The 26,899-nt window shown below is 37.5% G+C and overlaps 1 protein-coding gene across 1 annotated transcript in view; it reads left to right on the top strand.

Moving 5' to 3' along the window:
• USH2A (usherin) overlaps window positions 1-26,899 on the top strand; it is a 485,796-nt gene that overhangs the window by 269,666 nt on the left and 189,231 nt on the right. The window contains exon 38 of the mRNA XM_087933437.1: window positions 17,444-17,623. Coding sequence (XP_087789563.1) covers window positions 17,444-17,623 — 180 coding nt within the window. The remainder of the gene's footprint in view (window positions 1-17,443; window positions 17,624-26,899) is intronic.

Here is a 26,899-nt window from a genome sequence, read left to right as displayed (position 1 = left end):
TGTCGATCCGTAATGACCTTCTACATGTTAGTATTGCAGTAAAGCTGGGCTTTTATGTCAAAGATATCGGAGAGGGAGCTATTACACATGACAGGGGTGATCAAGGGACTCCAGACCAAGGCAAGCATTATTAAATATTGACTAGTTGTGTGATTTATGTAGAGCTGGAGGAAAAAAGTGACTTTTTAACCATTATATATTCTTCAGCAACGAAAACCACCCATTTATCTCTTGCTGGTAATAAAGCACACAGTGCCTGCATATTTTAGTGTAGAGGCTGGTGGGGGGGCACATGGGCTTATAAATGAGATGGGCTCTTCCCTGATAACATTTCGGTTGGTTAATTGCCAAGAGCAAAACAAGTCCATTGGAAGCAGAGACAAGTTTTGACTTGGGAAACTCCTCTGTTGCTTCAGGTCTGTGAATAAAGAGGATCGGGGAGAACTTATTTGAGAAATGGATTCCAAGAGAAATGTTCTCATTTTTTTTCTCCCATGCTAGAATAGAATAGAATAGAATAGAATAGAATAGAATAGAATAGAATAGAATAGAATAGAATAGAATGTTGGTGCATATGCTCTCGGTGTACATAAAAGAAAAGATACATTCATCAAGAGTCAAGAATCATCAGGCACAACATTTAATGATAGTCATAGGCTACAATAAGCAATCAAATCATACTAGAAACAGTCAATATAAATCATAAGGATACAAGGGACAAAGTTATGGTCATACAGCCACAAATGGGCGGGAGGGGTGATAAGGAGTGATGAGAAGATTAACAGTAATAGTGTTGTGTCCCTGCCCAACCACAGCCCCAGCCTGGGCTGCCATGTCCCAAGCTAAGGGGGAAGGGGTGTTGTGTCCCTGACAGTTTCCGTTATGTCTTTTGAACTGGTTGGGGTTTCCCAACCAGGTCCGCCGTTTGAGCGGGAACTCCAGCCGTTCCCATTGGCTGGCTCCGTTTGACAGTCGGCTATAAAAGCCGGCTGTCGGGCAGAGCCAGCCAAGCGAATCGAGCGGAGCGCGGACTAACGGGCAGCGCTCGCAAGAGCTCTCGCCCCCGGGCTGCCCGCCCGGCCGGGGCAGTTCTCACCATCTGGGCTGCCCGCCCAGCCGAGGCAGCTATCGCCCTCTGGACCGCCCGCCCAGCCGGGGCGGCTACAGACCTTCCAGACTGCCTGCCGAGCCGAGGCGGCTAACACCTCCCGGGCTGCCTGCCCAGCCGAGGCAGCCATCGCCTCCCGGACTGTCTGCCCAGCCGGGGCAGCTAACGTCACCCGGACTGCCTGCCCAGCCGAGGCAGCCATCGTCTCCCGGACTGCCAGCCCAGCCGAAGCAGCCATCGCCTCCCGGACTGCCTGCCCAGCCAGGGCAGCTCTCGCTCTCCGGGCTGCCTGCCCAGCCAGGGCAGCCGCGTCAACCTGCTATGTTTAAATAAATTGTGTTAGCCTTCAGCTCCGTGTCTGCCTCGTGTGCCATCCCAACGACTACACAACAAATAGTAGTGCAGAATTTGTAAACAGTTGAACAGTGTTGAAGGAATTATTTGTTCAGCATAGTGATGGCGTTCAGGAAAAAACTGTTCTTGTGTCTAGTTGGTGTGCAATGTTCTATAGCGTCATTATGAGGAAAGGAGTTGAAATAATTTATGTCTGGGATGTGAGGGATCTGTAAATATTTTCACAGCCCTCTTTTTGACTTGTGCAGTATACAGGTCTTCGATTGAAGGCAGGTTGGTAGTAATAGTTTTGTCTGCAGTCCTAATTACTCTCTGATGTCTATGTCTGTCCTACTGGGTTGCAGAACCAAACCAGACAGTTATAGAGGTGCAGATGACAGACTCAATCCTTCCTCTATAGAACTGGATCAGCAGCTCCTTGGGCAATTTGACAAATTGGGTTGGCGCAGGAAGGACATTCTTTGTTGTGCTTTTTTGATGACGTTTTTGATGTTAGGTGTCCATTTTAGGTCATGTGATATAGTAGAACCCAGAAATTTGAAGGTCTCTACTGTTGATACGGTGTTGTCTAGTATTGTAAGAGGTGGTAGTATGGGAAGGTTTCTTCTAAAGTTTACCACCATTTCTACAGTTTTGAGTGTGTTCAATTCCAGATTGTTCCGGTTACACCACGAGGCAAGTTGTATAGCCTCCTGTCTGTATGCGGATTTGTCGTTGTCTTGAATGAGACCAATCACTGTTGTATTATCTGCAAACTTCAATATTTTAATAGGTGGATGAATCTTTATTTTAATAGATGGATAGAATCTTTGTTTGGCAACGCTAAATAGATAGATAGATAGATAGATAGATAGATAGATAGATAGATAGATAGATAGATAATAGCCATTTCAATGCAGTGTCCCTTACAAATTCTAAATAGCTATTGTGGCTGACAATTATGCAGGATGTTGGGGGCGGGGTAGTTAATTTTTATGCAAGAAAGAAATTAAACATTAATTCAGCAAACTTACTTTAGACACCATCTCCTCTGTAGATTTACACAGAGCTTACTGAATTTTCTGGTAGTTAATTGGACATTTTCTTAACATAATAAACAACTGTATTTCATCTATATCTGCACTGTCTGGTTAAAAGGCATCAATAAAATATTTAAGTTAAATTGCACTGAAATTTAATTTGTACCCCCAAAAATAGATGAAATAAAAAAATATGGCTTTTCCCATTCAGGTTAGCTGCCCCCTAGTGGGAATTCAAAGCTGCTAATATAAGAAACTAAACGATAAAGCAAGCTTCAGACATTAGATTTAAAAATTAAGAGTGAACAGATCACATAAAATTATATAACATAGTGGCAGGCTGTTGTTGTTCATATTCATGACTTAACTTAAAAAGTTTCAGCTTTTTTAATCTGGCATTCAGAAAAATGTGTTTAGAGGATGAATGAGCGATGCAATTACATAAATACCAAATCAGGCTTCAAAACTAGGTATTGTAGGGAAAAGGGCCTATGATATATCCTTGCAGTCCACAAGCATTTTCATATGTTTTTCTTGTTCCATGACATCATGTCACTTTAATTTGACTTTTGAAGACCAAAAATAATAAGAAAAACCAAAGGGACAACAACTATCTCTTAATTATACGCCTCCTTTTACTTTGTGAATTATATCCACCAGAAAAATAAGTTGTAGATCTCAAAAAGGACAAATATTTCAACATGTAATGTTTGAATTAATCAAAAGTCATTTGAAAAAAGTCATGTGCATTTAATCTTTGAAAAAGAATTACAAGAGTGCCTGATTCATCTGTACATTTAGTTTCAAATGATTGATACTTTTCCAATATTTTGAGGGTTTTAATGTTTGATTGTGATATAATGTTTTTCAGGGATATGAGAAAATCATGCCATTTTTGGCAGGATTAATGCTCACTTTATTTAATTTCTGAGGTGGTCAGAAATTATTCTGCCTTTTAAAACTTTCTTCATACATGCATATTATACGAAGTGCAGAAGGAAGTAAATATTTAAAAGCCAAGCAATAAGTAAGAGAAACGGGTTTTTTTGTATACCTTCAAAATAATCTTAAATTCTGGTGATGTTTCTTGGCAAATTTTTCAGAAGTAGCTCGCTATTTCCTTCTTCGTTGGGTTGTTGGTCAGCTAGTCTTGAGCCCAAAGCTCTACTAGAACTTGTGGTAAATCAATTTCTTTAACCACAATAATAATTTGACTTTCAAAGGAGCCATTTCCAAATTAATTTACAGCAACACTATTCACTATACTTTTCCATTTATCTCTGTGTTTAGAATCCATTCTTGTTTGTGTTGTGTTCATATGTCCCACCATGCATTGTCTCTTATATGTTAACCTGTTAACCTGTTGTTTTTAAGGAACTTTTCACACACACCTAATTGCAATTTTCTTGATCTATCTCTTCTCATTATAGCTGCTCTTCAGCACTACTTTCTGTGAAAATAATCCATAGTAAAAGGACATGTCCATAACCAAATTTTGTGTGTCTTCTTATGTGCATACAATTGGAGGACAACTAGGAATGTGTTATAACACTTCCTTGTTATACATCAATTATCCCACTATTTGTGAATTTGCAAGTGAAAAACATATTCATGTTTCTATTGGCAAGCCATATGATATAATTCTCTGCTTCATGTAAATATATGTCAGATGACAACTAAAACCCCTCCAAAAGGTTGCATTCATTTCCAATCTGGATTGGTCACCGGGACCAAAAGTTTTGTCTTCTGAGCTTTCAGAGTTGTGTGGGATCTCAGAGCTCTTCTCTCTAGCCAAAGTCGAAAGCTCAGAAGAGAAAACTCTGACCAACCCAGATTTGTTCCTGAACATTATCCTCAGACACATTTATTCATTTTCATTCGTGTTTTCATTTCCTATAAAATTAAAGAGTTACCTTCTTATAGAGTACACACACACACACATGCTTCACTATGAAACTATGTGATTGGGAGAAAAATAAGTGGGGGGGAATCTACCTCTGCCTACCAGCATCCATTGGTATTCATCTGGCTAGCGTCTGGTCAGTGTGAGAGAGTTGAGGGCTGTTTGGAAACTGAAGCAGTATTTGCTGAGAGAGCAAGAAGCCTGGGCATGGCTTAGCTCAACTGTTCTGTACTAAAGCTGCTTGGTGCTATGAAACTGAAACTGAAACTCCTCTCCCCTTTCTGTTTTGCATTTGGAACAGCTTTCTTTTCAGGTGGGGAGGGGGAGTAGAACTCCTTAGAATCAGACGGTGTTAATAATAATATATGAAATACTAATGCTCGGATGGTCATTTGAAAAAATCCTTTTTTAGTGAGCATCTAGAAGCCAAGAGAAACATAGGTGCCAAATTTCAAGTTTGTAGGCTTTATGGTTCTGGAGATTTTGTGATGATGCAGAGTGATATTTCACTTCATATAGAGAGAGATGAATAATAAAATAGCAAAAGCGAAGGGCCCAATTTTTAAAAAAAAAAAATATTTTCCTTGAACCTTAGTTATAGCTAACTATACAAAGCAATATTAGACCCATGAACAAAACTAAGTAATCATTATCAATGTTACCTAGTGGACTTTGAGATAGTGGTGCAATTGTTTCATGTAATTCCACAGTTTGATCATACTTTGAACATGGCAAAGATTTTTGTAGTAGTGAAGAACAAGCATAACAGACCAACAGAATAACAGAGTTGGAAGGGACCTTGGAGGTCTTCTAGTCCACGCTCCTGCTCAAGCAGGAAACCCTCTACCACAAATCGTTGTCCAATTTCTCTTTGAAAGCCTCTAGTACTGGAGCATCCACAACTTCTGAAGGCAAGCTGTTCCATTGGTTACTTGCTCTCACCGTTAGGAAAATTCTCCTTAATTCTAAGTTGCTTCTCTCCTTGGTTAGATTTAACCATTGTTTCTTGTCCTACCTTTTGGTGCTTTGGAAAATAATTTGACCGAGCAATAAGCAATAAGTTAATAGTAGTGCCACTGAAGAAAATGTTTGAAATGTATGAATATATATTCTTATACATTCAACAAATTAGTCCATTATAGCTAAGATTGCAAAATACAATATTTGTAAAATGTGGCTAAGCCAAGACTTTTTGAAAAAAATACACTAGTAGAGGAGACAAATGTGCTTCTTTTCTGATCAAACAAGTGAAGCACAAGAGTTGCGAAGGGAGGAGACAGTGTTATATCAGTTGGCTCAGCTTTTTGCTAGACTAAATCACTTATAATTTCAGATGGGAGTTGCATATATGAAAAATGGCCAATTAAAAAATCCCTCCCTGCATCTTGAAGATACGGTATATTGAGAATGCGTGAAGCAAAATTTATGTGTCATTATGCTTTGTATGAAATACATATGATATGCATAATAACATTTTTGTTTCAAGACATATTACTAAATATTAGTATCAACCGTACTATTGATTTACTCTATGAATTGTGGCACTTAATTTGATCTTATATGGTTTTTTTCCTGAATGGTTATTCAAAATGATGTTACAAAATGATGTTCCCAGGAGCAGTAAGAAATTTGTATAAATCTAATTAGCAGTAAGATGGTTAATGTACATAAATCTTTTTTTTAAGTAGTTGTCTTTGAAAGTGATGTTCATACTAGCATCTGGATATTAAGCCTATCCAAGAAATCTGCATGCAAAACTGAGTTGAAGAAATTACTTTTTTTATTTCTAAGACTGTATGTCTAAATAAGAGTGCTCCCTATTATTAGATTCATAAAATAGAGATTAAAACAAGGCTACAGTTTTAAGCACTTTTTCTTGCTCTGAAAGTTTTTCAGAAGAAAAGCTTATTATTGGGCACTGATATAGACTTTTATGCTGTGGTAGATATTTTTAATTATTTAATTTAGACATATAGTTTACTTAGCCCTCAAATAAGGTAGACAGTAGATCAATTTACAAATAGAGAGTTAACAGCTAAATGACTGATTCAGCGATGCTGACTCTTAAGTCACTGAATTCTGCTGGACAACATTGTTGTATTATTTTTATTCAAAAGCATGTAATATCTGAAATTACTTTCATGTTCAAGTGGCAAAGCCAGGACCATACTGAATAACAAATGCAGACATCCATTTTTTGTACATCATTTTAACTGACTGCAGTGAATGTTGACATTATCAATATTTATTAAATGATTTATAGGGTTTAATTTGTTCAATATACTGCCCCCCCCCAAATGGTCTGTGATCAAATGGACAAAGTGATACCAATTCATTGTTGCTCAAAAATGAGTTTATTATGTTATTGTAAAATCAATCCCATTCCACTTTTTATATTCTGGAGTCACTGCTTACAGTTGGAATCAATGAAAGTGCAAGTGACAACAATCAGCTTAGATATTTAATTATGGATTTAAAGACTTTTTCCTTTGTTTTGCTCAACTAATCTTTTTTTCTGCATTGTCCCTGGAGATCTGAATATTTTTATTTACAATAATTCTGAACACCAGTCAAATACACAAAAGAGGCAGAGAATAGAAAGCCCATAATTGATTATTCTGGAATCTTTTTATTATATGGAAAGATATACTAGCACAATTTTTTTTCCGGTGAATAAAAAAATTATACTAATGGGCCTGTTTAATATAAGTAATAATGGTTGTAATAGAATTTTTGTACTTTATGTAGTTGAATCTTTGTTACTAAAAGTTAGTAAAGATCTTTTATGTGAAATATTTAAAACATGATTAAGAAGGATTTACAGAGGCCAGATGGATCTGCTTCACTGCCTTCTATAGGCTTAGCTCCACCTTCGTTCTTGCAGAAGCAGAATAAATCATTTTAATTTTCTTAATGAAATATTTTGCATGCTAGGAAATGTGTGCCTGCCCTCTGTGCAAGTTTGTAAGTCTTCTAAAGTTTACTGAAGTCTTAAAGTTATGTGGATTATACTCTTTCAACATACAGATTAAACACAATCTGATGTGAATATATTGAAAAGACAATGGTATGCTTCAATTAATAGACCGGGACTGTAAGTAATTCCATAAAGTTTTTGGTGGTAAATGGTGATCCAGAATATTAAGTAAATTGTTCTTACTTAATCACTAGACATTTATTAGATCCATGTAGTTTTTGGAAATCATTTTAGTTCTCATTTGGGTCAAAGAAGAACAGAGGCAAAATTTAATGCTATTTATCTGTTCTGGTTGTTCAGTTAAAAGATACAATTTTACTTTCTTTACCTTGTGACTCTGAGGAACAATTAAATTCCTGCAACTAGAGAAGTATTTGGCTAAGCAGCTGGCTAAAGAATCAGGATTTCGGAGAAACTTATTTTTATTTTAAAAAGAAATAAAGAAGAAGAAGAAGCATTGATAATTCAGTTCATGAACTAGAGGGCAAGCTAGAACATTTATAATGAACTTAACATCTTCTGTTAAGACCCCAGTAGTTAACCCACTTTAAAAATACTGTATTGTAATAGTTAATTAATTTTAGAACATAGAATTTAGAGATTGTGATCTAATAATAATATCTAACTCATATTCGTATCCAAAGTTGGCAAAAACATGGAATTGTAATTGAAAGAGATGACAAGGATCATTCAATCTCAGTTACTGCAATGTATTGGAAAACTAATTTGAACCATCCATAGAAAATAATTTATTCCATCGTATAAGCCATTTTAATTTTATTTATGAAATTTATATACTGCTTTTTCTCCAGTATCTTAAAACAACTTTAATTTTATCCTTTATAATAGCCCTGTAAAATATAGAAGGTTGAGTTATTTTATTTATTGATTTCAATGTATAAGGCCATTCATATCAACATCATGATTCTGTATGGTAAACAGCAATTAAAAATATAAAATAGAAATAAACTAACCATAACCCCCCACCCCAAATATTAGCTAAATTAAAAACTATCTAAACCCTCAGTACAACCATCTTTCACAGACTCTTTCATATATTCTGACCTCCGTGGCCAGTAGCATAATGACATCTTCAAAGGTATATAAAAGGCTGCCAGGACTGGGACTAATCTAATCTTTATGGGGGTAATGATCCAAAAAGTGGACACTAGAAAGAAAAGGCTGTCTACCTAGCTTTTGCCAGATGATACTTTTTAATAAATGGGACCCAGACATGCCTCTTCTGGATATGATAGGACGGGTTGACACAATTGGAGCCCATTCCTCAAATAGCCCCTTTGTTCTTAACATGGGATAAAGAAAATTGACAGGTAAAAATAGTAATTGAATGATGTAAAAATAGTAATTTAAATCAGGGATGTTGTAAAGGAAATCAGTAGATATTTTATTTACTTTATTTATTTATATATTTTATTGAAAAGCACTCATAGCAAAAAGAAGTGGAGAATTACAGAACAGGTTTCCTATGTTCTTTGGCAGAGCAAAGACAGAGTGAGAAACTGGTGTAACATGTTAAAGATTCAGATCAGATATGGCTTCATTAATTGTAAAATAATATAACAAGATAACTGACTGGAACTTCCATTTTCTAATGCTGAGAGTGGGTTCTAGCAAAAGAATAGATAACAGTCTCTGGAAAGCCCTACCCAGCTCTGATTTCGTTGGCTTCTCATATTAGCTATTTTGACAGGCACTGGAATTAATCCACTGTTGTTGTTTTTCTGTCTTCTTCACAGAGGTGGATTTTAAGCTGTGCAAATGCAGAGGGATAAACTCAACAAGACGTCCATAACAAAGTAATTTATTGGCTCATCAGATATCCTCATAACTCACATTTGTGATGAAGTTCTTCTTTAATGACCAATCCTTTGTGTATCTGCCTTGTAGTAAAAGATGGTTATCTCCTAACCCATCTCTTAGCAATATAAAGCAGCTGCCATGAGTTAGTGAGTTCAAGCAAAGTGAGGAAAAACTCCCCAACCCATCGAGGGTCAATTTAGGTCATTAAAGAAGTTCTTCTTTAATGACCAATCCTTTGTGTATCTGCCTTGTAGTAAAAGATGGTTGTCTCCTAACCCATCTCTTAGCAATATAAAGCAGCTGCCATGAGTTGGTGAGTTCAAGCAAAGTGAGGAAAAACTCCCCAACCCATCGAGGGTCAATTTAGTGACCAATCAGGATTACAGATGTGGTCATGTGATATGGATTACATTTCCCAGGATACCTTTAACTACATTTACCATGATGCATTCCCTTAAGGGAACAGCTCATAATTCCTAAGTAACTATCCAATTCCCTGGGACAGCAGGGGTTGTTTTTTTCACATGTTGGAAATATTTAAAGTCAGACGGCTTTTATAGTTTTAATCTATTATAAGCTATCCTGAGAAAAGTTCGTTTTGAAAGATGTCATGCAAATCACACAAATAAAAGGACTGTAATAGTAGGGTCATATCAACATAAATGGGAAGAAAGAGCTGTCAGTCTGGATTCATCATTAAATGAGGAAGTTGGGCAGCCAATAAATGTTAATACATGAATAATTGTGCAATAATGAATTAGGAAAATTAATGCTATTTAAAATGAATGTCCACTTTCAACAACCACAATGTTCCTAGATACTTCAAGAAAATTCACAAAAATTCTCAGGTATGGCAAGAAACATAACTCCACATAATTTGAGACATTATATGGGGATTCTGCACTATCAGCATTGGCAAAACAACTTTAAGTCAAAAGATTACATCACTTCTACCTTAAGTGGATAACAGCTATTAATTTTGCTCTGAAATTAATGGAAGTCCCCTCATGTCCTTCTTTGACAATGTCAAGTCGTAAGTTTTGCTTAGCAACTACAACTACAGTACAATCATTCCTTGATAACCACACTTTACCTCCTTTATCCTAAGATGTTACCTTTACTTCAGTGGTGGGATTAAAATTTGCTTACTACTGGTTCTGTGGGCGTGGCGGGGAAGGATACTGTAAAATCTCCAGTCAGGGGTGGTATTTGCCACTTTTCTGAACTACTCAAAATTTGTCCAGAACTGGTCAGAACCCGCTGAATATCACCTCTGCTTTACTTCATTCCCAGACTACTTACAACATCATTAGCTAGGCTGGTATAAAAGAAGCATTTCCCCCACTTATTTCAACACCATTAAAATATAGTGCTTGACACCAAGTTTCCCCTAGGCTTCCAACAAGAAGAAAACAGTATCATTTGCAAAAGATAATACCACTTTTTCTATATCTGTCAGTTTCAGTTACTTTCCCACTTTTTGCTAGGCTTAAGAGAAGGGTTGGCCAGCAGCTGGTCAGCTTCAGTTCATCTGAACTGAGCACACACAATTTCTGTCAGAGACCTTAAACTTGCAGACATGGGACATGTGGTCCTGCAAGTCATTATTCTATAGGTGTTGAACCTGAAAAAGAAAATATTACCGATTAACCCAATTACCTCACTGTGAGTATTTCAGCAACTGGAATGAATAGCTGAAGATATCGTCAGTATGAGTATTTTTGTAAGAAATATCTTGCATGAGGAAAATATTCAAAACACGAGTAAAGACTTGTCTCTATACAAATGTACATTTGAACTATAGATAGATATAGATGTAGACAGTTTTCTATAACATAGTTACATTACCTCTTATTCAATAAAGAATATGGCAGAAGACAGGCATGTTCCTGTTTCTAAACAGCTTCAGGCCATTTCCTTAATATTCCCTCCCTCCCCCCCCTCTCTGAAAATAGCAAATGCTCAAAACAAACTTATAATTTGCATTTCATTGCCATCTAAATGGAATGGGTGAATAGATGGCAGATTCAAATTAGGTAAAAAACAAAACCATTAGAGAACTTGAGTAGTGTAATTTAAAATATCTCTGCTCTTCTTCCATGTTGAATCATGACTTTAACAAAATGCAGATTCATGGCTTGCCAACCAGCCAGGAGGGTGTTTTTATTTTTGCTTTTGTTTAACTACCACCTTCTCTCATTAATAATTCTTTAAAAACTAGAATTTCTAACTTTATACTATGGCCTCAATGTAGCCTAATAAATACATTACTGTCATATGGATATGGATTTATATTCCCCATCCCAGTTAACAAAGCAACATGTGTTATTTATTTTCTAATTGTCTTTCCATATATATTCTTTAGCAATGTTGCATGTAGCTAAGATAGTTGAGACCAATGGGAAGAATGAGATTGGTGTAAGTTCAGTTAATTGGATGGCTACTGCCATTTAAGAATTTCTTTTATGAGCAGATGAGACCAATTAGTGAACAGAAAAGAGAAAGGGATGGATTTGGTTTATTTTTATTTCATTTTCAGTTACTGTCTTTGCCATGAATGACTTGATGCTATGTCATCTTTTATTCTTGTTAACAGTCTTTGCAACAAGAAGAGGAAATTGGACTGCTAATGCCTAATAGGTGGCATTGCTTGTCCGCTTAGCACTCTACTGTACTACTTGACCTCTCTAATATTATGTATTCTGACTGGTCACCCATTTCACCTCTTTCCTATAAGTTAATAAGGCTGTAAAAAGGAAAGAATCTGAAATGGCCAGCCAGTCAAATTACAGAATATTGAAAAGGTCAAAATAGTAGAGCCTGCAGAGAGAAAAATTACAGGAATATATGAGGCATTTAAATTCTTGTGACAATGATTATAAGAAGAATAGAAAAGGATACCCATTTATGTTATTTCAGTCTAGTGAATCCCACAGGATGATGGCCCCAGAACAGAAATAATTTAGCCTACCAGTCTGTAAGAATGTTAGACATATGGTACATGGATACTGAAGAAAAAAATAAAAATAACCAGCTGCTTGGAGCTTTTTCCCCAAGTCATTTCCTTATACTTCCATCTTTAGTCACTGATAGCATATAGCAAGCCCTGTAGCAGCTTACTTTACAATTGGATATACTGATGGATATTTTTACAGCCAATATGGCATATGTGTGTAAAAAAATTGGAAAGAGGCATTTCAAGGTAAGACATGGAATTCTCCAGTACATGGGCCAGATTATCTAAAGCAACAATCAGATAGGCATTTATGAACTGTGATTCTTCAAGTATTTCTCAGGAAGGCTGAACTTTCAGTAATCCTTAAACTAGATGAAAAGCGTCTCCTTTTCAATGTTTATGGCTAAAAAAAGGAAAGCTTTAACGTGAAGGGAGCCTACTTTTGAACCCAGGATTCAAAAATAGAGTAGGTTGTAGAGATCAAGGCAGACCTTTTTCAGTCACATGTCTGTGCTTCAACTAATTTAGGATTGGTTATTTCTTAAAATTCCAATTCTATTCATCATCTTTAAAAATCTGCCTCATATTCACATTTGGAAATGGAAGTGCTCTTTTAATTTGATGAAATCATCCACCTAGTATTTGATTATTATGCGATGTAAGGTGATTTCTTATGAAAGCAAAACTGTTCTTCTGTCTGCAGTCCAAAACAAGATTTTTATTTATGAAAAAGAACAAATTTACCTGTTAAAATGATGTTTATATTTAAAGCTATCAAAGCTATTTGGTCATTTGTGCTATTTTTAATCTTTAAATAGAGTAGTTGTTCATGTGCCATCTTTCTGTGTAAAATATTTTAATCTCCTAATTTATTGCATTTAACCTCTATTGATCCTTTTTCACCCAAGTCCCATCTGCCAATTACTGTCGATGCAAGTTCATGCTTTTTCTAAAAAGGCAGCTAAAATTGTGCTTGGAATTATATTTTTTTAAAAACTACAGATTAGTGTTAGTTCTTTTAAAAAGAAACCCTGGCACAAGTATTTCATAGCTATCTATGACTTGTGTGCTTCCCTCCTTTACTCACACAGCAGGGGATATGATAGCCTGCAGACTTTTCAGGACTATAATATATCTCCTTTGTGAATCTCTTTGTGTAGAACAAGCCCCTAAATATACTTGAGTCAAGAGGTCATTTATTTTTCACCTCCCTCTTCTCAGCAGGAACTATGAGTCTATGAGATAAAAGTATTTTTTTAAAGAAAGAAGGAATTGCTTGATACACAGGTAATAAGCAGTAGAAGGAATGGAAAATCTGCCTTCATCTTCTTGCTTGATTGCTCTCAGTGGCATTTACTTGTCAGTTTATTAGTGCTACTTCCACAACCTGATCTTAGTGAGCACAATGGGAGGTTGGCCTAGGCTGTCAAAGGGAGTAGCCAGCCCAAAGGGTATCTTGGACTTCATTTTGAAAGAATAACCTCAGTCTGATGGGCTGAATTTTTTTCCAAAAGGTTTTCAGAAGGGTTAAAATGATTCTGTAATTAAGAAAAAGTGACAAAGATCAAAGAGAATCAATAACGTGTCCTAACTTTTTCATGCTTAACATTTGTGACAGACTGGATCACCTTTTGGCACAGAGACCATAGATAGCTTTCCTTTTTTTAAAGTAATAAATCCTCATCGTGCTCCTATGCCTCTTTCTAATTTCGTCAGAAATTTTTTAGCTAAAGTGGTAAGCCATTTCTTCCTTTTCAATGTTCAGAACTCCTTTGTAAAGATGGATCTTGGCAGATACCAAACACCATCCTACTTCATTCAAGAGATTATCACTGTGAACAAGCTGTAAGAATAAAAGTCTTTTATTCTGTAGAATTGAAGTGCTTGCATGACTAAAAATAGCAACATAAATATTATTATGTCATCTCCCTATTAGTCAGGTCCCTGAAGATGTCATTGGCTAGTTCAAAGTGTCTTTGTTGAATGGAGCTGATGAACTATTTATTCTGTTGATTAAAATATATGACAAGGAAGGGAAGGATAAAACAAACTCTATATTGTCTTGGTATAAAGTATTATGGAGGAAGGTAACAAGAACACTTGAAATTTACCAATATCTTAAATTATTGCCCTTATAGGCAAGAGCATGATCCTGATGCCAATGTGTAGAATTTAGGATTGTGGGTCAAGTAGAAGAGGAGACATATGAAAAATGGAAAAATGAATGCACCGCTCACTTATATGAAATGCTTATCAGTATCACACTTTCTTTCAGGCTGAACCAATGTGGCTGCATTTTCCAGCCCACTGAAAGTCAGGTTTATGCAGTGAAAAGTGGCAAAATGGCATACTGTGTCACTTCCAGCATGAGTAATGTGAGAACTTGAATTTTTAAAGGGGAAAAGAAATTTCCCTAATACTTTAGTTGCCAGAGCTGTAAGCTGCTTGGATGAGGAACCTTTGTTCTGCCTATAATTTTTGTTAGGAGACCTGCCACCATCTCCTTTGTTTAAATTTGACTTAGCGAGCAATTTGAACTTCTGCATCACCAAACTCATTATAAATATGCAAGTTCGTTGGGGGGGGGGCAGCTGAATAAACCCGTTATGTAATTACATACTTCTCATAATTATTGAATAATTATATACTTCTCATAATTGCCAAGCAATCATGCTGCTATAACTAGAACTTAATGTTACAACTAATTATATAATTACTGTGTATTAATGTTGTTATCGAGGCAACAGAATAAAGTGTTGCTTAGCTTGAAGCTTTTTTTTCTCAGTAGCATTTTGAAATATAAAAACGAATATTTGTTATGTAGCTGGAAATGGGTTTTATACATGGAAAATATAAAGGAAAATAAAACATATTTTATGGAAAGAAATGGATGAAACTGTTATGCTTATGAGTAATAGTTTTAGATGTTTAGCACATTTTCGTATTTTGCTTCACATTCATGTGCAAAGAGGTATGTATGTACATCATGCAGAGAGCTATCCCAAAGTGACATGGATCATGCATTCACTGCACTTTAACAAAAGTTGCTTAATAGTAGATTAAGCAATGATTTGATTTACTGTTTGTGCTAAGATTAATAATGGATAGTTAGAAAAATACAATGACCCCAAGTTATTTTATTTATTTATAAGATTTATTGACCATCCAACATATATTTATTCATTGTTGATCATATCACAGGATAATTTTGGCAGGCTTACAATCATAAATAAACAAACAAATAAACAAATAAATACTTTGTAGAGGAAGGATAGACCCTTCAACTGAAGCAATGCTTTTCACGCACTGAAAAAAGGTGATACCTAGTTGCAGTTTAAAATCTATCAGAATTTATTTATTTTTTATTTATTTATTTTTTCTTTTGTTAATAGGTAACTTTTATCCTGTGCATTTTTAAAGTGCCATTTTAATTGTTTTATCATGATTTAACACAGAGAGAGACAGACAGACAGACAGACAGACAGACAGACAGACAGAAATGCCCAGATTGCACAAGCAAATGTATGGGATAGAGAAGAGCTACAGGTAAAAGCCACCTCATCTAGCAATCTCTAGCAGAAGATACCTCTGCCCCATCTCTAGAATGTTGGTTCTACTGTCAAACTTCTCATGTTAAAAATTAAGTAGCTGAACAAGTTTTTCAGATAGAAATAGAAAAATTATAAAATACAAAGCAGGAAAGAAATACATTAAAACTATGAAAACAAGACCCCATACCCCATCTCCACCCTAAACAGAGAAGCTCTTTGTCTTTTCGGTTGTTTTGTCTGTAAACAACCAGAAATTGTTTTCTTCTTTTCTCAAGAAGCCAGTTCTCTCAGTCTCTTTCAGGATCTGGGTGTTAATCCTTTGAACAACATTTGGTAACAGTCTCCCCCAATTCTTTGATTTCCCTATTTTTAAACCCTCTTGCCTATTCACGGTGGCTCAGTGGCTATGATGCTGAGCTTGTCGGTCAGAAAGGTTGGCAGTTTGGTGGTTTGAATCCCTAGCACCACATAACGGAGTGAGCTCCTGTTACTTGTCCCAGCTTCTGCCAACCTAGCAATTTGAAAGCTTGTAAAAATGCAAGTAGGAACATAGGGACCACTTTGGTGGGAAGGTAACAGCATTCCGTGCGCCTTCAGCATTTAGTCATGCCAGCCACATGACCATGGAGATGTCCTCAGACAGTGCTGGCTCTTCAGCTTTGAAACAGAGATGAGCATTGCCCCCTTGAGCCAGAAATGACGAGCATGTATGTGTGAGGGGAACCTTTACCTAAATATCTCAAGCTATGAGTCCTGAAAGCTACCAGCAACAGAAACAGAGAGTTCAAAGTTTTTTTTATCATGCCATGTATGGAACCTAGTTTGAATTCTTCAATACTTTAACATGGAATACAAGAAAGTTTTTCACATGTACAAGAGAAATTGGAGGAGGTTCAAGAAAAACAATGAAAGAGGTTCGAGAAAAGCAATGTACAACTATCTTAGTTCTTCTAAGAACTAAGAAGAACTGGTTAAGCAAGGATAATAATTATGGCAATGATATCAATCATTTAACTTGGTGGGATGAAAGGAAAAATTGGGATAACCCATTTCCTGACTTATTTTGATTTTATAGCGAAATGCTGTAGGTATCTGAATGCCTTAGCAAATCTGGAAGACATTCCCTTTAATGTAGTCAGTAACGGGAGAACACAAATAATTAGACTCTGATCCATCCAATATTTATTTCTTGCAGTTTCTAAGCCAATGTATTATTCCTGATCAAAGTGTCAGGCTAATGTTACTTGTGCCTGAGTATTTGTTCAAAAAAGAAGAAATAGCAAATGGTTACATTGGTGGTCTATCACCATCCTCCAGCACCTTTTATTTCCAAAATTCCAAATGGAATTTGTTTGCTTAAAAATTAAAGAAATGTAGATGGCTTCCATTAACTGCTTGGAAAGAAAACCCCAAAAGTAATTAGCATAATGGAAAGATAAGGGGTAGTTCAATAGGAAATGGGGGGTTAAGGAGACTAACTGGTGATCCCTCTCTTCCATGGCAGCTATTTTGTGAAAGCACCCACACCACATTCTTAAAATTACAGATGCACAGTTGAGAAATCCTGGTCTCCTTCTACCTTAAGCTTCTCAACAGTATTGATATTGGGTTTTGGTGACTAAAACATCAAACAATAATCATGTAATTTTTCAACTCACTCAATATCCTGGCTTTACTAGAATAAACCTATTATCTTCAGAAATATTCAAGTTATAACAGTTGAAGATTTCACGGTTTCCTTCTTTCTCTTTCAGCTAATGGAAATTACAGTATTTTAAATTGCACACAAATTTTACATATTGGCAAAGAAGCAAATGTCTGGGTGTCCATTGGAGGACTAATTCCATTTTCCAACTACACAGTGAAAGTGAATGCTTCTAATAGCCAAGGTTATGTGATCAGTGTTCCTGTAGAAATTGCTCTGCCTGCTGGTGGTAAGTACAATAAAACAGTCACATTGTATATGCCCTTTCTTGATGATCATTTCGACTGCTATTCAAAAGTACATGGAGTAGACCTGTGCTATCAATTGCCTCTAGAGGACACTAAACAGCCTGGAGGTAGAACAGAGAGAAACAGAACTATACATTCATCAACAGTTGTGCTGATGCTTAGAATAAATTTTCACAGTTAACTCTAAGAGATTAGCATAGATTAATATGTCATGGAAACCTGCTTCTTACTTCCGATATAATGCAGTATTCTCCAAAATAGTCATGGATGCTACTTTATTGTACAGTAATTCAGAACCAATGAACCACAAGACTCCTGCACATGCCTTAAATGCTATAAAACTCTAAAGGATAATGAAAATTCCATCAAATGTTCTCTATGTAAAAAATACGCTCATCATGACTGCTTGGGATTACCCGAGCAAATGATTCAATACCTAGAATCATCCAATGAGTTTCCATATGTCTGCAAATCATGCAGACCCAAACTGGATCTGTTTGAAAGAGTTGATACCATAGAAACACAAATAACATCCCTTGACACCATAGTAGCATCCCTGGACGCTTTAAAAGAAAGAGTATCCAACCTTTAAAAAAAAGACACACAACGCAAAAACCTGAACATCCAGTAGCTACAAACCACATCTCTACCCAACAACCACAACTCAATCCAAAAAAAAAACCATAAACCAGACAAATAATGATATCCCAATCCTCATCAGAGAAGCTGTTGAGCATGAATGGAAATGTCCAAACGCCATCTTATTTGGTGTAGAGGACATCAATGACAATGATGACATCACAACTGTCTGAAATATCATCAGTGATTATCAAGCATCAAGCATCTTCCCTGATGAAATACTTGACATTTCCCACATTGGCCGAGAGTTCAAAAACAGAAATGGCTCTGTGGCCCCACGCTTCTGCAGGGTCATTTGCAAAAATGAATCAAGCAAACGTAAATTCATTTATACAATAAATTCACTTGCCAAAAGCAATACCAACCATATGAACCTCTGTTCTCGCCCTGACCTAACCATACAGCAATGTGCCCGCTCCCATGTACTCTGCACTGAACTCAAAAAACATCTAGACAATGGAGAGAAGGACCTGTACATTGACTACCATGCTGACTGTATCAAAAGTAAGTCACACAACCCGCAACTCAGCTTTAACCTTCAACCACCACCCTATCTCAACCAATCCACCATCACCCAAGACTAGGCACACACGCCCCTAACTACCTCAATTCCAATTACTGCTGGCCTTAAATGCAAGCTACTCAATGCAAGAAGCCTTGTGAATAAAATACCTGAATTTCTCCTCTTACTAAATATGGATAAATTCAACATCATATTTGTCTGTGAAACATGGCTCAATGCATCTCTCCATGACTCCATTACCACAGTAAGAGACTATCATGTTTACCGATCGGATCATGAAATTCGTAGAGGAGGTGGTGTTGCTATCTTCTATAAAAAGTCCTTACATCTAAAAAACATCCAAGTTACCCAGGAGCTTGCTCTTCCTGAGACCATTATCTGTGAACCATCCTTAAATATCACATTTCGATTCTTACTATGTTACAGAGCCCCTGATTATGACATCGAACATGTAAACAAGCTAAATTCACTACTAACAAGGGCAGCATCCTGCCCACACGCTTTTATCTTTCTTGGTGACTTCAATCTACCTCATATTAACTGGACCTTAAATGAATGTACAACTGAACCCATACGTGCAACCTTCTACAATGCTGTTACAAATCTGGGACTGGAACAACTAGTAACCAACAATACAAGACTTAACAACTGCCTCGATCTCATCTTCTGCAATAGTTTGAATGTAATTTACGGAGTACAAACTAAAGAACCCTTTTCCAACAGTGACCACAATATGATTGACTTTTGTCTCAACATACGCCCATACAAAAATCATCACAATGATGTAATCCCCAATTATAACTTCAAAAAAGGCAACTATGATCTTATAGACAATGATCTCTCATCCCTTGATTGGCAATCTTTATTCACTGGATGCAATACTGTTGAAGACCATTACAACATATATCTTAAAAAAGCTATCCACTGCCATAGCAGAACCTCTAAGCATAATCTTTGAAAAATCTTTCAGGACAAGCTCCTTGCCTAACCTATGGTCACAAGCCATGGTCATCCCCATCTTCAAAAGGACATCCTAGCCTAGATGAAAATTACAGACCAATCACCTTATGCTGCGTCACCTGTAAAGTCATGGAATCATTAACCAATCCATTATCCTCCACTTAGAGACAAACAACCTACTTTCCAATAAACAATTTGGTTTCAGAAAAAAACTATCCTGTACACTGCAAAAAACATATGGACTACATAACTCGATCAGAGCAAAACAATAGACGCAATCTACATAGACTTGTGTAAAGCCTTTGATTCAGTGGTACATGACAAACTACTCCTAAAACTAAAATCTTATGGTATCTCCGGACACCTGCATAACTAGATAGAAGCATTCCTGTCAAACAGACAACAAATGGTCAAAATTCTGTACCTGTCAATAGTGGTGTCCCCCAAGGCAGTGTTCTAGGACCAACTCTGTTCATACTGTACATAAATGACGTCTGTGATCATATTAAGAGCAACTGCGTTCTCTTTGCTGATGATGTCAAGCTGTTCAGTACCACAGATAACACTGCTACCCTTCAAATAGATCTTGACCATGTATCAGAATGGTCAAACAAATGGCAACTTCAAATCTCAACAAATAAATGCTCTGTCTTACATATTGGCAAAAAAAATCAGAAAATAAAATACAAGCTGAATAGTCAAGATCTTGTTGATGATCCAAGCTCTGTAAAGGATCTTGGAATACTCATCTCTAATGATCTAAGTGCTAGAGCCCACTGTAACTAGATAGCCAAAACGGCATTAAAAGTTGTTAACCTAATCCTATGTAGCTTTTTCTCTGGTAATATCACACTACTAACTAGAGCATACAAAACATTTGCTAGACCAATACTCGAATATAGCTCATCAATCTGGAACCCATGTTATGTATCTGATATTAGAACAGTTGAGAAAGGCCAGAAATATTTCACAAGAAGTGTTCTCCACTCCTCTACTTGTAGAATACCTTATGCCACCAGACTTGAAATTCTAGACCTAGAAAACCTTGAATTACGTCGTCTTCGGTCTGATCTAAGTATGGTATATAAAATCATACATTGTAATGACTTACCTGTCAATGAATACTTCAGCTTCAACCATAGCAACATAAGAGCACACAATAGATACAAACTCAAGGTTAATCTCACCAAATGCAGGAAATACGACTTCAGCAACAGAGTGGTCAATGTCTGGAATACTCTACCTGACTCTGTGATTTCTTCCCCAAACCCCCAAAACTTTAACCTTAGACTGTCTACTATTGACCTCACCCCTTTCCTAAGAGGTCTGTAGGGGGTGTGCATAAGTGCACCAATGTTCCTACCATCCTTGTCCTATTGTGTCTTTTATTTTTCTTATATGTACCCATTTCATGTATTCATAACTATGTATACACTTATACCTATTATCTTATAAGCGATTGACAAATCAAAATAAATAAATTTTAAAAAATAAAAATAAAAAATAAAAACATATAACAAAGAGAATCAACTGCAAATGTGATTCCATACATGACATTATTAGATGAATCTGCATTCATTCTTTTAGCCTTAAATATATAAATATATAAAATACCACTCACACATCATGACAAAATCTCCAGAACTATAAAGCCTACAAACTTGAAATTTGGCATGTATGTTCCTCTTGGCTTTTAGGTGCTCACTAAAAAAGGATTTTTTGAAATGACCATCAGAGTATAAGTATTTCATATATTATTATTAACACACTCTGATGCTAAGGACTTCTACTCCCCCTCTCCACCTGAAATGAAATATTCCAAATGCAAAACACTAGCAGAGGAGAGGAGTTTCAGTTTTAGTTTTACAGCACCAAGCAGCTTTAGTACAAAATAGTTGAGTTAAGCCACCCCAGGTTCCTTGCTGTCTCCTTCTTGCTTACACAGCAAATACAGTTTCATTTTCCAAACAGCTGTCAGCTCTCTCACACACTGACAGGATGCTAGCCAGATGAATACTGATGGATGCTGGTAGGCAGAGGCAGATTTTTTTTTCTCCTTATTTTCCTCCCCCAAAACTAAGCTCATCACATAGTTTCATAGCAAAGCACAGGTATCGAGCTAGTATACTATAATAGAGCTTGAGACAAGATATAATATCCTTGAGACAGTAGTACTATTTTAATATATAGGGTTGTAATCGATATATGTGAAATTCTTTTGTGCACAAAAGAAAAACAAAGCATTGTGTAATAATTAAGTTCAGTTTGTACTGTTTTCAGTGGTTTATTTGTATCAAGAAAGCTGTCTGAAGTATAGTATCACTGTATCATAGTAGTGGAGTAGAATATATTTTTTTAATTTAATGAGCCACAAAATAGTGGAAACCAAAGGAAAAGGTAGAGTATCCAAGGTAATGTAATCGTATGGTTATGCCAGTTTATTCTGAGAATTATCATATAATGTAGTTTCTTTCATCATTTGTTGTTGATTACAGTTAGGAAATGTATTGCTTTGAAATGATCTTTTTTATGACCTTGTGGTACTTTAAAAGCAATACCTCATTGATTAAATAGGTTTTAGTTCATGCTTCCTTTTATTTAATGACCTGAAAGCATATTATCTTGATTTACACATAAAATCATGCTGAAAAGCATGTGGCATTCAGTAGACTATGTGTATTTAAGTAGAATTAAATTAGCATTGAAAGTTATTAAAGATCTTCCATCCTATTGTCCAGTGGACTGTGATTTGAACTGAAATGAATAATAAATGAACCAGCAAATATGAAAAAAGCCCTGATATATAAGACATTCTATAATCTGTATTTACCTTGCCATTATGTTTTATTATAATATTTTGACTGTATTAGCATCCAAGACCTAAATGCACATTTTAAATTAAATAGTAAACTACAGCTCTTTATTAAAATGTTTTAAGAGGAATTTATTAGAATAGCTTGCCAAAATTAATTGAGCCCAAGTTTTGATTATTTTGTTTGCTTGTCTTAATTCTCCTGAAAGAGAAGTATTGCTTACCTTACTCTTTAGCTCAGGGGTATCAAACTCATGTCATCATGGCGGCATCACATGACGTATTGGGACTTTTTCTCCCTTCGTTAAACCGGGCAGGGGCAGGGCCAGCACGTGACTCATCCAGACCGTGGGCCATGAGTTTGACACCCCTGCTTTAGCTATTTCCCTCCCCATTCCCCAATAGTATTAAGGTATAATTCTAGCAAAATTTGATATTTGATATCCTAGACAGTAAACATTCACTAATGCTGGAGTTTCTCTACTAATTTGATATTTATTTATTTATTTATTTGATTTGTCAATAACTTACAAAATAATAGGTATAAGTATATACATAGTTATGAATACATGAAATGGGTACATATAAGAAAAATAAAAGAAACAATAGGACAGGGACGGTAGGCACATTGGTGCGCTTATGCATGCCCCCTACAGACCTCTTAGGAAAGGGGTGAGGTCAATAGTAGACAATCTAAGGTTAAAGGTTTCTGTGGTTTGGCGAAGAAACCACAGAGTCAGGTAGAGTATTCCAGACATTGACCACTCTGTTGCTGAAGTCATGTTTCCTGCAATCAAGTTTGATGAGGTTAACCTTGAGTTTGTATCCTGTTCATCCAACCACCCATCTCTTTAGATGGTCTTATTTTTAGATGGTCTTATGTATCACCAGTTGTAGCTAGCACCTTTGTTTATAACTGCAATATAGAATACAAAAACTCAGTGAAGGACTTTCAGTATTTCTATTGAATAAATATTTTTCCTTAAGATTTTTTACCTTAACCCCTAATTTAACAACCTGCATGAGACAATTCACTTAAATCCTATCCAAAATTGTAACCTAAAAGTTCTACATTTGTAGCCAACATTCACCAAAATCAAAGTGGGCAACTTGCAATGTGTAGTAATCGATTGAGACCTCTTATTTCAAGCCATCACAACCCCACCACCCCAGGCATTATTATTTGTAACAAAATATAGCAAAGAAGGAAGGAGGAGGAGGAGGAGGTGAGGGGAAGGGGGAGGAGCAGGAGAAGGAGTTGCTTAAAGCAACCTTTGAAAACTATTTCTATTTATTGGAGAGGATTGAGGAAAGAAAAAGAAAATAAAATGGCTGGGGTGATATGCCCTTTATAAATTGTTCATTTTTTAAAAGTGCACTTTGAAACACTCCATTTGATAAAATGGTTAAATATGTTTAACATTTGTATTTATAGTTAAAATTTCTGTAGTAATGCAGCATATCTCTATATATTCAATTATTTTAGAAGGTACATCAATAGTACTGTCTGGTTATTTTATTGCTTTTTAGTCTTTAGTCTTTTATTATGATTTTTATTCTATTTAAAACAAAGGTTATTTTCCAAAGAGATATTAAGAATGGACAGATAATTACTGACATTTATGCAATTAATATTAATCTATCATTAAAGTTAGTGCTTGGCTTATATCCATTTGTTCAATAACTATTCAGAGTTGCAACAATACTAAACACTATGCATCCAGCTGGGCTTGGAGTCCTGACCATCATATCATCTCTTCAGTTTCATGATCATGATCCAGGAGCTTGGTGCCTGGTTTGAGATTACAAAGTTACAAGCCACAGTCAGGTGATTGTGATTTGTGACATTTCCTGCAGACTTCCCACAAACAAAATCAATGAAGCACACAATCTGTTATGTCTGTGGAACTGGTTGGGGTCCCCAACCAGGTCCGCTGTTTGAGCGGGAGAACCAGCAGCTCCCATTGGTTGGCTCCGTTTGACAGCCGGCTATATAAGCCGGCTGTCGAGCAAAGCCAGCCGTTGTTGCCCGCTGGTCTGCAAGTTAGCAAGCAGGCGCGACAACCCTTTATTCCTTGCAATAAAGCCTGTTAGTTGTATGCGCTCTGGTCTCATGCCTCTTCCTTACCATCGCTCTACAACACTGGCGACGAGGGTGGGATGGTCGAAGGCTAACCAGACGCGTTTATTCAAGGAGCTGTAAGTCACGGAGAGTGAAGCCACGGGCGCTGTAGCCGCAGCCGCCCCACGCTCGCAAGAGTGCGAAATTCAAACTGATATTGTTGAGCTGATTCGCTGAACGAGCCACAGGCACCGCCGCCGAGGCCGCCCACGCTCACCAAGAGCGCGGTTTTCAAAAAGAGCTACGCAGCCCAGAGAGACAGCGAGCCGCGTTCTTTTAAGAGCGCAAATTCAAATAGCGATTGAAGAAGACGAACCCGTTCTTTTCTCCACGATGAGTACAAATTCAGCATTTCCTCCATTCAAACCAAACGAGGAAACATGGGACTCCTACAAAAATCGATTCAGCCATTTTCTTGATGCCATCGGTTTAGCCGACGCTGCGGAGCATAGGAAGAAGTCCTATTTCCTGAGTTACTGTGGAGCCGCCGTCTTCGACACTGCTACAGCGTTAGTCGCACCCCGCGCCATCAGAAGCGTCCCATGGGACGAGCTACAGGAAATACTTTCAAATCACTATTCGCCCAAACTGTCCCAAATAGCCAGAAGGTATGCCTTCAGGGTCAGGAAACAGGCAGAGGGGGAGTCGATCAACGAATACATGGCCGCCCTGAGAACAGCCGCTTTACAGTGCGGATTCAAAGAATATTTGGAAGACATGCTATTGGACCAGATCGTCTGTGGGGTGAGAGATCTGAGACTCCAGAGGCGTTTACTGGCGAAAAAGGACTTGACTCTAGCCTTAGCCATGGAGGAAGCCCTGGCTGCTGAGCTCTCGGCCCAGTCAGCAGCTGAAATTCAGGGCACTCAATCTAAACCCAGCACGCCAACTGTCCATTCTGAAGAAGTAATCAGCGAAGATGACCCCACAGACACATCTGACATTAACCGCCTCAAACATCAGAAGCCTTCACAGGTAGGAGCGGGGCTGAGAAACAGTTTCACCCCCAAACAACCTCCCATGTGCCTAACCTGTGGAGGCTCCCACCCTAGGGCATCCTGCAGGTTCAGAAACGCCATCTGCCTGAACTGCCAAAAGAAGGGTCACATCGCTAGCGTCTGCCAAGCAGGGCGATCTTTACCTCATAGGCCTCCACCACCTCCTAACTCCCAAAGGCAAGTGGAGGACTGCTATACCTGCTACCACGCTAACCATACTTCCCAAACCCCTGATAAAATTAAAATTTCTGTTTTCCTAGAAGGTAAACCCTGCAGGATGGAGGTGGACATGGGATCCACGCTCTCAATCATCTCCTGGGATACCCTGAAGAGGATCCAGCCCAGACTGTCAAGGAAACAGCTGCAAAGATGCCACTTGACGCTGCGGGACTACCAGGGCAAGAACATTCCTGTCCTCGGGAAAGGCAAGTTCCTTGTTCAATTCCAAGCCTTTAAAGGCCATCTGCCTATAGTGGTTGTTAATGGTACCCTCCCTAGTCTATTGGGACTTGATTGGTTTCCTTCTCTCGGCCTTAGTGTAACTGGGATCCATGCTGTCTCAACTTCTGATGTAGATACACTATTTTCTGATTTTTCCGATGTATTTAGCAATGAGCTGGGTTGCTATTCAGGCACCCCCATATCATTTTCAGTAGACCCCAGGCAACCCCTCTTCGTTTAAAACCACGTAGGGTACCTTTTGCCATCCGTCCCAAATTGGACGCAGAACTAGACGAACTACTACTACTTAAGCTACTTAAGCAAGGGGTGCTTGAACCCACCGATTTCGCTAAATGGGAGACCCCCATAGTCACCCCACTTAAGAAAGATGGCAGTTTGAGAATCTGTGCGGATTACAAAACCACGCTCAACCGCTATCTGCAGGTCAGCGCATACCCTGTCCCGTTATTCAGCATCTGTTACACACTTTCAAACCCGGCACCATTTTGCCAAGTTAGACATGTCCCAGGCATACCAACAGTTCCCTGTCGATGAGCAGACAGCGGAATTACAAACCATAGTCACGCACAGGGGGCATTCAAGTGTAGGAGCCTCCAATTCGGGGTCAGCGTGGCCCCAGGCATTTTCCAGTCACTCATGGAGAGGATTCTCCAGGGTCTCCCAGGAGTGGTCCCCCTACTCGATGACATCTTAGTCTCAGCCACGAATCGACCCCAGCTCATTCAGAGAGTCAGGTCAGTG

Source organism: Pseudonaja textilis, chromosome 1 (assembly GCF_049901715.1).
Source record: "Pseudonaja textilis isolate UNSWEBS1 chromosome 1, rPseTex1.2, whole genome shotgun sequence".
NCBI classification, from domain to species: Eukaryota; Metazoa; Chordata; class Lepidosauria; order Squamata; family Elapidae; genus Pseudonaja; species Pseudonaja textilis.
The sequence above is the reverse complement of the archived record's forward strand: the minus strand, read 5'-3'. Positions and strand labels throughout refer to the sequence as shown.